Source organism: Apus apus, chromosome 4, assembly GCF_020740795.1.
Source record: "Apus apus isolate bApuApu2 chromosome 4, bApuApu2.pri.cur, whole genome shotgun sequence".
NCBI classification, from domain to species: domain Eukaryota; kingdom Metazoa; phylum Chordata; class Aves; order Apodiformes; family Apodidae; genus Apus; species Apus apus.
The window spans coordinates 97,187,547-97,204,381 of NC_067285.1; the positions used below are offsets into that span (position 1 = coordinate 97,187,547).

Genomic DNA, 16,835 nt, shown 5'->3' on the forward strand with positions numbered 1-16,835 from the left:
ATTTTTAGTTCTTCTTACTACTTGTGCTTCGTCTTAGAATCATAGAATCATCAAGGTTGGAAAAGACCTTCAAGATAATAAAGTCCAACTGTCTAACCCGACATTTGGCCTTACTGAAATTCATGCCATTGGCCTTGGCCCAACAGTCAAGCCTGTCTAGATCCCTCTGCAGAGCCTCCCTACCCTCAAGCAGATCGACACTGCCACCCAGCTTAGTGTCATCTGCAAACTTACTGAGGGTGCACTTTATCCTTTCATCCAAGTCATCAATAAAGATGTTAAAACAGGAGTGGCCTCAGCACTGTCCTGGGGAACACCACTTGTGACCAGCTGCCAACTGTGTTTAACTCCATTCTCCACTAATCTCTGGGCCTGGCTGACCAACCATTTTTTTATCCAGCAAAGTGTGTGCACATCCAAGTGATGAGCTGCCAGTTTTTTCATCAGAATCCTGTGGGAGACAGTGGTCAAAGGCCTTGCTAAAGTCAAGGTGTACAGCATGCACAGCCTTTGCCTCATCCAATAAGTGTGTTGCCCTGTTGTAGAAGGAAATCAGCTCAGACGAGCAGGACCTTCCTTTCATGAACCCGTGCTGACTGGACCTGATCACCTGGTGGTTCTGTATATGGTGTGTAATGGCACTCCAGATGATCTGGTTCATGACTTTCCCTGGCACTGAGGTCAGACTTAGAGTTCTCTAGTTCCCTGGATCCTCTTTTTGGCCTTTGTTGTGGATGGGTACCACATTTCATATCATATGATTCTATGATTTGTTACCCTTCAGTCCCCTGGGACCTCCTCAGTTAGCCAAGACTGCTGGAAAATGATGGAAAGAGGCTTGGCGAGTGCATTCGACAAATCCTTCAGTACTCTTGGGTGCAACCCACCCAGCCCCATGGACTTATGGATGGTTAGATGGTGTAGCAGGTCACTGACCATTTCTTCTTGGATTACAAAGGTCTCATTGTGCTCTGCCTCCCCATTTTCCAGTTCAGGGTCCTTCGTGTCTAGGGGACAACCCATTTGATTGCTAAAGACTGAGGCAAAGAAGGTGATTAGCACCTCATCCTTTTCCTCATCCTTTGTCACTATGTTTCCCTCTGCATCCAATAAAGGATAGAGATTCTCCCTAGTCCTTCTTTTGTTATTAATGTATTTACAGAAAGATTTTTTTTTTTGTCTTTGACAGCAGTAGCCAAGTTGATTTGCCCTCCTAATTTTCTCCCTTCATCCATCTCTGTATTCCTCATGAGAGGCCTGTCCTCTCTTCCAGAGGCCTTGAACTCTCCTTTTCTTCTTGAGGTCCAGACAAATCTTTCTGTTCAGCCAGGCTGGTCTTCTTCGATGGGGACAGCCTGCTCCTGGGCCTATAAGACTTCCTTCTTGAAGTATGTCCAGCCTTCCTGGACTCCTTTACCCTTCAAGACAGTCTCCCAAAGGACTTTGTCAATCAGTCTCCTGAACAGATTGCAGTTTCTTACTTTGTCCTCTTCCCCCATTTCCTTTTTGAAAAGGCATTTCATATAGTAAGAGTCCATGGTAGTTAATGTGTTTCTTGTCTGATGATATTCAAGTTGATTTTCAAGTTCTGTTCAGGAGGAAGAGAATGTTGTTTATCCAATGGTAGATGAGAGAGCTAAATAATGTATACGTGTATATATATATATGCATACTTTGTGCCTGTAGGATGCTTTAAAAATAATTAAGACAATCTTCATTGAGACGGAAAGCAGTATATTCTAAGTAATATAAATTCAAACTTAAGTAGTTTTTATTATGCATATGTGCACTCTTAAGTCATAGACAACTGACCGCTGAAACATTTCATTGTAAATTCTAATGACATTAAAACATTTTTTTTTTACATGGCAAATCATAGTTAAATTTAAGTATTCTTTCATTAAGGTGTTTTTCTTGATTTAAGAAGGTAACATTAGGTGCAATTGTCAGGCTCTTAAAATATGTTTACTTGTTGGTAAATTGCTGTTTGCCTGCTTAATTGTGGATTTGGAAAAGGGCTGTTCCAACTGGATATAAGAAAATTCTTCATAGTGAGAATTGTTAAACACTTAGAGTTGGGTGATGAGATGGTGAAATGTACATCTTTTGAGGTTTTCAATACTTCACTGAATATAACAGCAGGACAGTTGATGTGATTTAGTTGTGCTGTTAGCCAGAAGTTGGATTACAAGATCTCAAAACATCCCTTAAAAACTTCCTAATCTCAGCTAGTCACCTTTCCTGATAAATACAAGGGCATTGTCATCTGCAGTGTTGTTTAGATTTAAAAGAAAATTATTTTAGAATTTATTTTTTAAAAAATAGATTCTTAGCATAAGATTGCTCTACTGCCTGGTTTGTGGTTTGTTTGGGTTTTTTAGCAGTATTTTTAATTGCTAGATGAAAGATGTAGTTGCTACAAAATAAAAGATGTACCATCGAGCTAGGGCTTGGTGAACTTGAAATATTATCCTAACTGAAACTGTCTTCTAATGGATTTCTTTTTGACAGATTTTCTTTTATTTGAACAAATAAATATCTATAAATATATCCTTTTGCTTGACCTTTGCCTAAGAGAAATGATTAAAAGCAGCAGTTGAGATGATTGCATTCCCATTGCTAAAACCTGGTAATTTTTATAAATGCATTTATGTGTTAAAACAATAAAAACTTTAAAGCTAAACACAGCTTTCTGATGAGGTTGTCTCCCCCTCCTCCCTTGTATGGCTAGAATCCTGTCAGTCTTGTAAACTACAGCTGTCATTTCTTCATTTAGTAACTGTCTCAGGTCCTGGAGTCCTGGTAGTTGCACCAGCCTGTGTATCGATACCTTTTACTGTTTCTGATGAGATGCCAGACATGTCAGCACTGTGTTAATTCTGACATCTTTCAATATCTTATTCGCAGTTCTCATGTGCTTTTTGATAGATGAGTACATAGCTAGTCCTTACTAATGACTGCTCCTTTGGAGGGGGGAAAAACCCCAGAGACTCCCCAACTGTTGTAGTTGGGGAGTTGAGAAAATGGTAACACTGGGAATTCAGGGTGTTTTTAAAAGAATTACATCAGTATGGTGGTTCATTAATGCTTTGCTGTCTTACTTACAAAATACAGAATATTCAGTACAATGAATGAGTTTTATGAAAACGTAATTGTTGCCATTTCTTTTAAAAATAATTTATTAATTCTAGTGTAATTATCCTTCTGGAATTGGTTTCAAGACCTACTAAAGTGGAGGGGAAAAAATGCAAGAAATTACATAAGGAGTAGACTAAAACAGTTTTTATCAACTAATCTGACAAAATGTATAAACAGGTTGTGGAAGAAGTAGAACTCTTGCTTTTAATTTTAAAACTATAATGGTTTTTCCACTGAACCAATGGATTTAAGAAGGAGGTGTATCAGGCAGTATGCTTTGAATTTAAGCAATGAAATTAAAGATCATTGATAATCTAGACTAGTGGATTTCCAGGATGTCGTCAAAGTTTCTGGAGTGTTTTCTACAGTGGGATTTTAAGTGGGGGTTACATGATTTTAAACTGAAACTTAAAATCTGAACAGTAAATGTAATTTTTCTTCCGTGTTTCAAGGACTGATGGTAAATAAGTGATGAATAACATTTAGCATTCTCAGATTTGCTGTGATCTTGGTACTGGTTTTATAAGCCAGCTGAAAGATGCTTAAAACCACTAGTTCTTTCACACCTGATACTGCTTTGTACAGGGCAAGAAAATTAAAGCTGAGATAATTGTGCATATGTCATAGTTGTATTGAAAATTAATTTACTGTACTGCAAGGTAAATTTAAAGTATTTGAAGTATTTCAAGTATTTAAAATGTTTATTAGGTATAGCATTGAAGCATGATCCATGTGCCACAACACTGTCTGTCATACCATGGTTTGTTGGTCTGGCTGCAGGACATGCTATTGTGAAATCTTGGGATGAATTTGTATTTTCACTCATGCATATCGGTGTGATGGTAGATGTAATCCTCTTGTACTGTTCCCTTTCAAGCAGAATTATTAATGTTGAGGAAATTTAGGCAATGTGTTTTCTACCCTTGCTTACTAAAACATTTCTTTAAATTGAAATTACTTACTTTATTTTCAAATGCAGAATGTTCACATGTTCAAGAAATGTGCAATTTTTCTTTTAGTAATAAGTGCTTGCAAAGTTTCAGATAATAATATAATAAAAATCTTGGATGAATAAGGAAGTAGAAGTAATTTTAGCATTCATGCAGTGATAAAGTTTATTCAGAACTGTAGATGCTGACAGATGCTTTCTGTGACCTTTCAAATTAAGCTGTATCTGCAAAATACTTCGAGTTAGGAGTTAAAACTCCTATATCACTTGTACAATTAGTAAAGCAGTTTAATGGCTTAGTTACTTTACATTTTTCCTTACAATCTCCTGCTCTGGAAACTTAAGATTTAAAAGCCTGAGCTTTTTTACCACCTCTATTTGGGATTCTCAGCCAGGGCTTTGCTTTTGTGGCATTAACACTGGTGGAAACTTTCAATGTCATGCCTTTGGTGTATTTTTAGGATCTTGTTTTGCTTCTTTTTGGTAGGTGTTAGGCACTACTAAAGTATTTAAAATTGGGTAGGCTAAAGACAACAACACTGTGCTAAATAGTTGTACTGTGTAATGAGGAAATGTTAAGAGACTGAGCACTTGTAATCTGTTTGGCAAAGTATCCTTGACTCCATACCATTTCAGGTGGTAGGAACTGATAGAAAATTTAAAGGAATGCACATGTTTATGTTTCTCTTCTAGTTTATGTACAGATTTTCAAATTTTGAAAGAAAGTAGAAATGTGTTTTATGTGGGTTTTTGGGCAGTTTCCAGGTTGAGACAAGTTAAGTGTGTCCTCATGCATGTATCTCTGTTTTAAAGGGTAGCTTATGATAAATGTAATCTTTTAATTTTTCTCTCTAGGGACCTTAAGAACAACCTTATTAGTACTATAGATCCAGGAGCTTTTCTGGGGCTTTCATCTCTGAAAAGACTGTAAGTAGTATATCTAGCTAGTCAGCTTAAGCAAAACAAACAAAAAAACCCTGAAAGCTGAGTAAGTCTTAAGTTCTGGAAATGTAGACATCGATGCTATTATGTATTTAAAGTTAAATGTGTATTTGCTGTCTTAATTTCTACACACATATCTATGTATGTAACAAAGTCTGCCTTCAGTCCTATGACTGAATAACATCCACTGCTTGTGGCTTGGCAGTCTCACTTGTTTTTACTGACTTTCTCTTATATTAGTTCTCCCTTTTTGCATTTCAGTGATTTGCAACATCACTGGGTAAATGTTCATTCAGCTTTGATGCCATAAGGTCTTGCTTTGTTAAATGTTAAACTCATCATGATTTAATGTTTTTTTTTCCCCAAAGGTCATAGTGGAACACAGAGTCCCTTGCTATTAATACTACACTGAAGTTACAAAGTTACAGTGCTGTTAATGCTGCTTTATTGAAGGTTGTGCCAACATCCCCATTAACACATTTTTGGAGGATTTATACCTTGCCTGGAAAAACTCTGTCCCAGATGAAACCTGAAAAGATGTCAGCATGATGGCCTTTTTTATTTTTTTTTTCCCTTTTCTTTCTTCCTTTTTCTTTTTTTAATACACTTCAGATTTTCAGAATACCCGGGAAAGCCTTTAAGACTTGGTGATTAGCCTCCCCTGACTTTTAGTCAGCATACAGCTTTCCTTCTTAAATTTTTATAATATATGTAATCATTTGTCACTAATCAGATGATCTGGCTCACTTAAAATGAAATTTTGTTGGTAATTGCACTTCTGAAAACCTTAAAAATAAAGCTGAAGGACCAATTCGGGACCATTATGACTTGCAAGCTTAATTTTTTTTTAATTTAAGAATTTTTGGCACTTTCATCTAAGGCCTACATTGCAAAATATGTAATATTTAAATATTTATCCAAGTATAAATACAGATGTGGTCCTATTTATGTACAATAAATACAGTAGTATAGGTCTCTCTATCACATAAAAAAATTAAAGTGATGTAGTGCATGTGATGAATCTACTGTACAAATACAAAAATTTTCTTTGTAGTGATGTAAGCCAAGCCTGTTCTAAGGGGGTTTACTGGTAAGGCTAGGCTTATTTGACTGTATATGGGCAAACCATTATTACTTTAGAAATTAAATACTCTGTGCATGTGTGTACACTCATATAGCAGTATCTTTTGGGTTTTGCTGAAAAAGTCTTAGTGTATATATGATGCAGTCTGCTACTCATTAATTTTAGTTGAAATACTTTTGTTTTCAAACTGTATGTGATTTGGAAATAAAAAGGTTTATTTCATTTTTTGCTTTTCTCCTATGTGTAGAGACTTGACTAATAACAGAATAGGCTGCCTGAATGCAGATATATTTAGAGGACTTGTAAATCTTATTAGATTGTAAGTATAATTTGATGTATATAATTAAACTTATAATTGTTCTTATGTAAGTTAATGTTGTTCGTTTCAAGGGGAGTAGTTTGGTTTTAAGCGTGCACTTGAAAGACATGCAGTGTGGCTGTGATTATGCTTTGTTACTCAGTAGCAAGCTTAAAAAACCAAAACAGGGCAGTGGGGGCAACCAAAAGCATACTGTTCTGTGCTCTGTCTGCTTTGCAACCATTTTCCAGTTTCTTAGGAGGCAGAGTGGAGGAAGGAGATACGGGAAGTAGCAGCACAAGATATTTTCCCTAGAAACATATGTTAAGGTTAAAAAACCTCTTAATACCTGTGCCTTCTACTGTGGCATCAGTGTAGTTGTGTTTTGCTGTTTTTTCTTGCACATTTCGTAGTTCTTAATTTACTTTAAGAAATAACATGTAGCAGTATGGAATGTTTCTTTGTCCTGGTTGTTAGATTACTACACGCTGCTTTCACTTATACACTGAAAATGGGATGTATAATATTTTTTAAAAATAGTCTGATAGAACAAAAATGCTTCTTATAGTGTGTTAATAGCAACACATCAATTCACTGTGAACAACAACGTTTATTTTAAATTTCTTGAAATGTGTGTTCAACATGTTTTAGTTATTGCTTTAAATAAAATTTAAGTATTTGCTCTCAGTCTTTTTTCCCAATCCTTAAAATTCTTCATCTGAGAAAGAAGTATTGGGGCACAGGTTTTTTTGGGATGTTTGCTAGGCTATCAGACCTGATTATTATTCTTACAGTCCTATCAACTATGACAGTGTGTCAGAATAGTATCTTGTAGATTTTAAAATACTGTTAACCTTGAAGAGGTGGGTTTTTGTTATTTCAAATGTCAGTTACTTGAGAATGAGTTTAAATAATTATACTTTTATTTCTTAGGAATCTTTCTGGAAATCTGTTTTCTACCCTTACACAGGGAACATTTGATCATCTTGGTTCACTGAAGTCTCTGTAAGTACTTATTACATCTAATCTTAATTTGCATAATAATTTGTTAACAAAAACCATTTTATATACACTTGTATTATGGTTTTGCATTTTTACTTTTAAACCTCATAGCAATGGTTTCTTCATCTGGATAAGTGCATGGGGAATGTGCATACAGATATTTGAGTGTTTACATAGGTTCCTTCAAAAGATGCTCAGTATTTGTATGTAGTTCTGAGAGAACAAAACTACTCTGTCATCTGGGCTTCTGAAAATGTTACCCTATGCATAATTTATTACTTTATATTAAACAAATACCATTTTACACCTTTTTTTTAACAAATGGAACAAACAGGTTTAAGGATGATCTTAGTCCTTGAAGAACAGTGTAGTTTTGTTAACACATAGCGGTGGGTACATCTCAACCTCATGCTATTTTTCTCTCCTTTAATTTCAGGAGAGTTGTAATCTTCTATAAGGACGAAAGTAAAAGAAAAAACCTGTCAATACTGATGATTAGCTTGTGTTTTTTCCTTGTAGTCGTGACAGTTGGCTCACTGTACTGGGACTTTCTCAAAAGTTCTGACTTCTGGCTTTGACATAGAATATATTTCTTGTTTATAATGGAAAATGTTTCTTTCCCTCCTCCAGTTTCTTTTAATTGTTCATAAGTTGTTATGCTTGGTATTTTAATTGTGTACATAAAGGTTTCTGTCCAAGAACATCACAGGTCTGAATAAAAGAACCTGGATATAACAATTGCTGTTAAAAGTGTGTGTGTCTGGAGGAATTCCTGTGAACAAACACCAAATGGATTTTCACAGGAATGTTAATTGATTGTTTGAAGTGCCTGTGATGTTGTTACCCTCTAGATGTTTGCAAAGAAAAGGATAAATTATATTTTCACTAGGGGTAAAAGATAGGTAGACGAAGCAATAAATTTGGATACTTTTTAAACTGTTTCTAAACAGATAAAATATTTATGTTCTCTTTTACTGTGGCTGACTACAACAGACACCTATGGGGTAATTCGATAATTCTTTTTAGTAGAAAGTATTAAATTATACAGCAGAGGCTTTCTGAATTAATGAAAAGCCTTATGATGTTCACATAAAAGAGAGTCATTAAAATGGTGTGAACAGTGGTTCTGAAAAGAGAACTAGGTGAGAGGCTATTTTAATATTTCTGTTCATTTTACTGTTAAAGCATTTGATTGCTCAAGTGAAGAAATGAACTGTGTTCTTAAGTTATGATGATGGATATTAAAAAATTCTTTGTTATTGTTCACTTAAAGAACATAAACTCCCTCCATGTAAGAAAATACTAGAAATTAGGTTTCCTTTTCTTGGGGATTATATACCTTTTTTCCTAGACCACAACCTGCAGAGGATTAGAGTATCTTCCAGTATGTACTGGCCTGGCAACTCTGCTGTATTCTGGGGTTTGACTGCTTGTTGTCTGTGTGTCTGTGACAATGAGAGGCATTGCACAGCTAATGGTGTCAAGCCTTCAGACCTTGTAAGTGTTGCATTTTGTCATTGTGAATGCCTATTTTGTGTTGCAGAGAATTTCAGACTGATTATCTCCTTTGTGATTGCAACATACTGTGGATGCATCAGTGGTTAAAAGAAAGAAATATAACTGTACGTGAAACCAAATGTGCTTATCCCAAGTCTCTTCAGTCACAGATGGTGACTGGTGTTAAGCAGGAGCTTCTGACCTGTGGTAAGCACCCATGACAACCAATACTTACTTTCTAATGCATTCCATATCTTGTTACTATTAGTGAACACACTTTTTTCCTTTTCCTGTGTTTCCCTATAATTCAGCACTTACAGAATGGTGGTAATAGTGATTCATTTTCAAATGTTGACGTTCAGTCATGATTCAGTGTTGTTTGCTTTTGGAAATAAATAATAAATAAATTGGGAATTATGGATGTTAGTCTGAAGAAACTAGGGATGAGTAGCTCTCTTTGGAAATTAACTCCTTTTTCTTGCTAATCCATGTTTTTCAGGGTTTTTTATGTAAATTTCACAACAGGAATCAGAAACTGATATTTTTTTTTCCCCAAGTCTAGCTATCTGACTTCCGATGTGCAAATTATTCCATTAGTTATTCTGAAGTTAAAAAGTCTTACTTCCTTGCTTCCCTTACGTGGTCATTCGGTTTTGACTAACTTTCTTCTTGTGATGAAATCATGACCAGCTTGCTTTAACTTCTTTGTTGTTTTAAAGTTATTCCATTTGTCAAAATAATGAAACATGTATTTGTGATTTTGAAATATTAAGTGAGAAATTGTGAAGCAATAAAATGCATAAATATATTTCTATTTTTCACTCTTACGGATATGGGCTAGCAAAAGATTTTTGAAACTAAATAAGGGAATACACATTTTGAAAAAGAATGTGATGACAATCTGAATTTTTCAATATCTGATGCATCAAATGTAGTTTTTATGTAAGTCTTCAAGATGCAGCTTACAAGGAGGTTATATCAATAGATGTACTTTCTTAGTGTATTTTTCACCTCTTGAAAATTATGTATGTAACAGATTCTTGCTTTTAATTGTTCTTTTCTTTCTTGAATTCTAGAACCACCACTTGAATTACCATCTTTCTATATGACTCCATCTCACCGTCAGGTTGTCTTTGAAGGAGATAGTCTACCCTTCCAATGTATGGCTTCATATATTGATCAAGACATGCAAGTCTTGTGGTATCAGGATGGAAAGATAGTGGAAACTGATGAGTCCCAGGGTATTTTTGTTGAAAAAAACATGATTCACAACTGTTCACTGATTGCCAGGTGAATCTATAAAGAGAAAATGTATTTCACACTCCTTGTTTTTTGCTCTAATTTAGTGACTCTTTCCATAACCAGTAAGGTTGTATCCTCGCTGCGTGAACATATGTAGAAACATCCCAAGTAGGGAAGTGGTCTCTGACATGTCTTAAATTACCAGGGTTAGGTCACTGTTGCTAGCTGTAAAGTTTGGGGAGGGAGATCTAGAGATTTGATTAGTCAGAATCCCAGGGTTAGTTAGAGCAAGTAGCCTGGGACTGTTAGGTTATAATTATCTCCAGAGCTTACTCAATGCACTTCATATAAAATGTTTGTGGTAGTATGCATTTGTTCTCTTGGAACATTAAAATTACAAAACCAAGGCATTTAATTGAACTACTAATGGATTCTTTCTTCTTCCTTTTGAGCACACCACAGTTGGTAATATTGAAGTTGTCCAGCAGAGATCTCTAAGTGAAATTTATTCTGCCTGCAGCAGATTTTTGACTCATTCAGCATCTACAGAGTGGTTATATATCCTGTAATTGTATCAATAAAATAGGGCTTCTAACTGTCTCACAGATTATGCATTTGGGAAGTGATTTTAGTTTGGTCTTTCTGGAACAACTATAAAAATTTTTTGTTGAAGAGCAATGATAGCACTTGGGCAATTTGGACTTGCATCTTTTTTTTTTTTTTTGTAGCGAGGGAACTTTTTCCCATGGCTGTTCTTTTTCATTCCCTACCTTGGCAAAATTTGAGAGCTAGAAGAATAGTGAATACTATTCTTCAGTGTATATATATATTCTTCAGTATATATATAACAGAATACTCTGTTAATTACAATACATTTAATCATAGGTAGCTCTGGTTTGTTAAGATCACACAGTTGTAGGTAACTGGTTGGTTCTTCCATTGTCTTTCTCTGCTTCATCTTTTGATAAAAGCTTACATACGTTTTATTGCAAGACTGTTGTGTTTTATTCGTTTGTTTTATCTTCCCAGTGCACTGACAATCTCAAACATTCAAGCTGGCTCCACAGGAAACTGGGGTTGCCATGTACAAACCAGACGTGGGAATAACACAAGGACAGTAGACATTGTGGTGTTAGAAAGTTCTGCACAGTACTGCCCTCCAGAGAGGGTTATGAACAATAAAGGAGATTTCAGGTTGGTAACCTCAATTTTTTTTTCAGAGAAAACAGTCAATTTAATTTTAGTTTTAACTAAGATACTGTGCTTTAAAGGCACCTATGTGGATGTTTGTTTGTAAATGTTGTGTAATAGATTTTTAACTGTTCTAAACTAGTATGTATTGAAAGAATTACACATAACTAGACCACGAAATGTTAAACTCTAAGCCTGTTAACTTTCATCTTTGGAAGAGATGGAAAGTAAGGTATGGTATTTGAAATATACAAATGAAATTATTAGAATAGAGTAAAACTTTAATCATATATAAGTTGGAGTTGGACCACATACTGATGGGGGGGCACTGGATTATCATTCTGTTTTTAAAACCCTCCTGCTCCCATATGACAAGATCACTATATAAGAAACATGTAATGTAGTGTTTTTTTCCTGTGAGTATTAGAGTAAATAATATTAATGATGCTTCCTTTCAATGATTTTTGGGACTATAATGGTAGCTCTGATGTTCCGTTTTGTTGGGTATTGCAGAATATTTTATCTTTTGTTCTTACCTCTTCACCTGTTTTCCCTTTTCTGATCTTTCTGCTGCTGGTCACTCTAACAACACGTTACTCCTGGAGGTGCCAGCTGTAACAGATAGCTTCTGTATAGATTCTCTGTATGTAAGGTAATTCCCTTTATAACTACTCTGTGTTGTACCTCCCTGCAGTAGCTTCTGCTGAGAATTAGTGTATGTCATAGCATGTGTTTTCACTACAGTTTGTAGGGTTTCTTAATGTAATAACTACTTTTGCCCATTCATTTATTTTGACTTATGCTGCTTGGATATGTTGATCTTCAGCTCCATCTTTTGCTTACATTTACAACCTTTTCTTCCTTTCCCTGTGTACATTAGAATTATTTAAGGTTGTCTTCTTTCTGTACAGCTAATCTAAGACCATAAATTTTATGTTGTAAGAACTGAAAAGTAAGTTAAAGCGTGTTGCTGGGACATAGTTTTATGGGGGAGAAAAGACAAGCTTTCGAGTGCAGAAGACCTTCAGTAGTAGCAAAATTCAGGTAAAGTTCTTGCTGAGAGCGTTTGTTCTGTGTTCATCTTTATTGCTTGAGCAATTTAAGATGAGGGTAGCTTGGTGTATGGGGAACTATTAGTAAGGGAAGTAGTGTTAAGATCACTTGCTGCACAGAGGCAGTTTGAAACTACTGAAGAGCTTCGCTTTCACATTGTAAGGAATTTTTATATAAGAAACTTTGTGCGTATCTGCTTTTTATACTGAGGTGGTTTCAACTGCAGAGATGAGCATCACATTAGAAAATGAGAATGTAAGATAAAAGGTGAAGAAAGTCAAACAGATGCATGGTATATTCATCAAAGAACACATCTATTTAAATCACTTATGCATTTTTTTAATGATTCTAGTGTGAATCATTCTTCTTTGATTTGCCATTAGAGGTGAAAACAGATGGTAAAGGCTTATTTCAAAGTGTTTTCCATTAAATTAACCTGTGCTGTTCAGTGACTGTTCAGTGTAATAGGATTTACCCCCTCTGGAATTCAGTAGAAAGAAATAAGATTTCAGGAAATGTTAAGCTTATCAAAAAGTTCATGATGTCGGGGTTTACTATAACAGACTTGTAGTTTAGGTAGAATAATAATAAAGACTTAATTTTTCACCTTTGAGACCATATGGAAATAAGGCTTTGACTAGTGAGAAAATGGTTCTGAGCAGATGGCTGTAAATGATCCTAGGTGAATTTGATTTTATAGCTTTTTAGTTAGAACTGGTTAGTCATTTTAGCTTGAAAGCTGTTTCAAAACTGGCATCTAGATTTTTATCCCTTCAGAGATGGAATAGCAAAGTGTAGCAAAGGAGGATGTTTGTCTTCAGTCTCTTTGGCTCAGAAATAGTAGTTTAACATGAATTTACAAAGTTTAGGCAAAAACTGTCTTCGTCATGAAATCTATTTTTTGAAAAATTAGATTTTCTTCTAAGTCTCACTCATAATATCCCTGAATATGTCACAATTCATGATTATATTGAAAACACATTATTGCATGCTAAAATGGAACCTAATGTTTCTGCTTCAGTAAATACTTCAACAGTTGTGTTTAGAATAATTTTATGCTGGAAGTTGACAGAATTCTTTCTTAAATATAATAATTATCCTTTTGAAAACTGTTGGGTGTAATTAATCTTAAAACTGTAATTGTCATGCTGAATTTTGAGAATTACTAAGATGTAATAAGAAAAACAGATTACCTGTAAGCTAATGAAGTTATGATACAAAAACTCATTGTAACTGCAAGTTATTGTTGGTTTAAATAAATGAATGCTTTCAAAATAGAATAAATATGCATGAAGGGAAGGATTCTTTTATAACCTCACAGTCTGTTGTTTTGGGTTTTTTTTCCTGAAATGAAATTACAGTACTTAAATGTAAATGAACCATCTTCTTCTCCACAGCTGTCTACTCTCATGTATATGTGATAAATTTTGAGCACCTAATTATAAACAGTGATGAAATAAATGTGTTAATACAGTCCAGATTTGCCCTTCTGCTGGCAGTTGGGTAAACTGTGAAAGATATTCAAGCTTAGGCTCACAAGAAATTAAGAATGTAGCCAAAGTTCTTTAGCCTTTGTTTGCATGAGGAGAATTTCATGTCATTAGTTACCTTTTGAGCCTGGCTGGAGGCCTGTGCTCTCTGGCTTCTTTGGAAGTAGAGAGGGTCTCATAATCTTATCTCATACAGGTACTGGGAGGAAACCCTTCATGGCTGAGAATGGACCAGGTTTACATTCACTTAATAAAAACAAGGAATAAAGGAACTGTAGTTACAGCTGGAATCAGTTCCTCTGTCTGATTCACCAGGGGACTAAAAAGAAACTTGTACCTGCTCAAGGGGTATTATTAATGGGAGAGGGGAGAGGATAAGGGACACTGTTCCCCACAAAGCACTTCTCTTAGGCATTGTGCATTTGTGTTGCTTTATGGCAGAAAGCTGGGACTTCTAAATTGCTCACCTTTTATGTCCAGTTTAGTGGAAAGCTTTCTAAATCATTAGATTAATAATATATTAGTTTTATTAGTAAAATTTTCCTGTAGATACCTGAATTTGTTACAAAGGTAGTACAGACTATATGACTGTCTGGCATTGCTAGTAGTCTTTTGAGAAGATCATGGTAAAATATGATAAAATGCTGTCTAGGGAGCACAGGGAGATGAATGAAAAGTGAAGGCTGTAGAAGTAAAGGGAAAGTAACAGAAATGAAAGAGATGGATAAAAAACGGGAAGTGGAGAGAAGAACAGAGAGAGAAGGCAAATAATCTTGCGATAATGTAATAACCTTTGAAGTAATGTAGACACTGAAACTGTCACTTTTTCCCTTTGTTGGCTATAGTAATTCAAGAAGATACATAAAGAGAGAACTAAGAAATTACATTTGTGTGAAAATACAGTAATTAAAGCTCTCCTGAAAAACTTGATTTTCATTTGAGTTCTAGTGTTTCATGCTCGTTTTTCTTTTTCTAATTCTTTAGCAGTAAGTGTGAATAGTGAGGAAAGGAAGGGCAAATGCCATTTTTTCAGTGAAAATATTTGTCTTGGAGGTTGTCATACAATATCTGTCAGGACTGCAGAGATTAAATTATCGTTAGGCCATGTGGCACTCAGTCTGTAAGGCAATACATTCAGTCAAAACTGAGCTGACTACACTTCAACTTAAAATACTTTGGGAAAATACAACTTTTGGAAAACAGTCTGCAAAGACAGAAACAGATATCCTTTTCAAAGTGGCATCTTTGATGTGAAAACTTTAATACAAAAATTTCAGTGTTGATAGAATTCTTTTGGAAATTATGTTTTGGCACCCCAGTGTCAGTGTTTCTGGAAACCTGACTCTGTATTCTGGAAACTGAGGTTTGAGTGTATTACGCAAAGTATTTGTGGGCCTGCATGTCTTCTAACAGCTGTGCCAGCTGATTTATTATTTGTCCTCATATGCCTGTTTTCTTTTTGCCTTCATTCTTTGAAGGCTTTTTATGTATCCATAAGAAGTGGGAACATGGAAGTAGTTCATCTTTGGATGAAGATGATCTTTCCTCAGTTTTTCCCCAGTCTGTATTGATTGGACTTGTGTATACAGAAATTTTGGAAACTTACGTAAGTCAACATATATTGTATCGACTCATCCCTTCCTCACCTCTCAGCAGATCCATAACTTGCTCTGTCTGTGGCCAGACATAATCCAAAGTGATATTTTTCCTAGCTTGCTAGGGTACATGTAGTGTTGCACTAAGGTCACTACTGTGACTGCAGCAATTCACAAAGGTGGTTGTGATTTTTCTAAGGAAAATCTTTCTCCTTTCTGCTGGCTTTTCTTCTGTATGCGAGAAAAGATGGTAAATAATTTTACATTACTGTTGCAGAATCTATACTTGTTCTTTGGCTTAATTTGCACTCTCTAAAAGAACTGTACGTAATTCCTGGAATTTTAAAAGTGTTCTAATTATTATTTAATTTTTTTTCTTCTTCCTTTAAACCACCACCATTGCCACCAGTTCTGATATATGTTTTCTGTTCTGATAAAGGAATGCTGACACTTCTGTTAATTTCTTGAAGTGGCTGCTGAGGCTCTGAGTATAAGTGTGAGCATATTTGCAAGGCTGCATGAACCTCTGCTACAATACCCAAATGTTCTTCAGTCTCTTCTAGTATTCAGATATTCCAATGATGGTTGTAATAATAAGTCTCTGTATCTTAACTAAACGTCACTACAATATGGAGAGCTGATTTGTAATGCCAAAGCTGTTAGAAAAGATGGTGGAAATTTAAGCCTTTGTTTTTTATTTTGGTTTGTTTTAATTAATGTCTAGTTTTTTCAGTTAGATTCCTTACTGGCTTTGAATTCTTTTACAGTCATTTGCATGACCTGTGCATTTTAAGGATGCTGTCAGCAACTGTCTTTGAGTTGCTTGTTGCCCAAACCTAAGTAATTTTTCCCAAAATGGCCTGAAGTAAGAATCTTTGTTCCATTACTGAACATGCTGAAATTGTTCTGTTGAAGCTGGTCAGGAATAAATAGAAATTTGAGATAGAGAAGACTTTCAGTATACCCCAAGAGATTTATCACTTGCATAATTTAATACAATTTAACTAATGTTACTCAACTGATGAATAAAGAAGGTAAATGGAGCTGACCAGAGATTTGTTCAGTTTCTCTGCTTGGAAATATTGTTTAAATTTTAATTTCCAGAAATGGAACATTCTTCAAGGTGTTTACTTCATCCTCCTACAAACACAGAATTTGTTTATTTTTTCCAAATGTAGATATATTCTGAACATCTCTCAATTTAGGTGATAGCAGTGACTAAATAGCTATGTACCAAAATGCAGTCTAGATATAAAAGTAAAAGTGTAATCTAACAGAATTATTTGTTCAGCCTTTTCAATTATTGGAAACAACTACTTTATGCAAGGCCCTTTGAGGTACTTCTGACTGCAAA

General features: G+C 35.1%; 1 protein-coding gene across 2 annotated transcripts in view; it reads left to right on the top strand.

Annotated features, from left to right (window-relative positions):
* The window catches only part of ADGRA3 (adhesion G protein-coupled receptor A3), a 62,707-nt gene that overhangs the window by 22,502 nt on the left and 23,370 nt on the right, over positions 1–16,835 (top strand). For both annotated transcript variants that reach the window (XM_051617682.1, XM_051617683.1), the window contains exons 3-8: positions 4,943–5,014; positions 6,361–6,432; positions 7,345–7,416; positions 8,957–9,117; positions 9,987–10,200; positions 11,182–11,346. In XM_051617682.1, the coding sequence (XP_051473642.1) occupies positions 4,943–5,014; positions 6,361–6,432; positions 7,345–7,416; positions 8,957–9,117; positions 9,987–10,200; positions 11,182–11,346 (756 nt within the window). The remainder of the gene's footprint in view (positions 1–4,942; positions 5,015–6,360; positions 6,433–7,344; positions 7,417–8,956; positions 9,118–9,986; positions 10,201–11,181; positions 11,347–16,835) is intronic.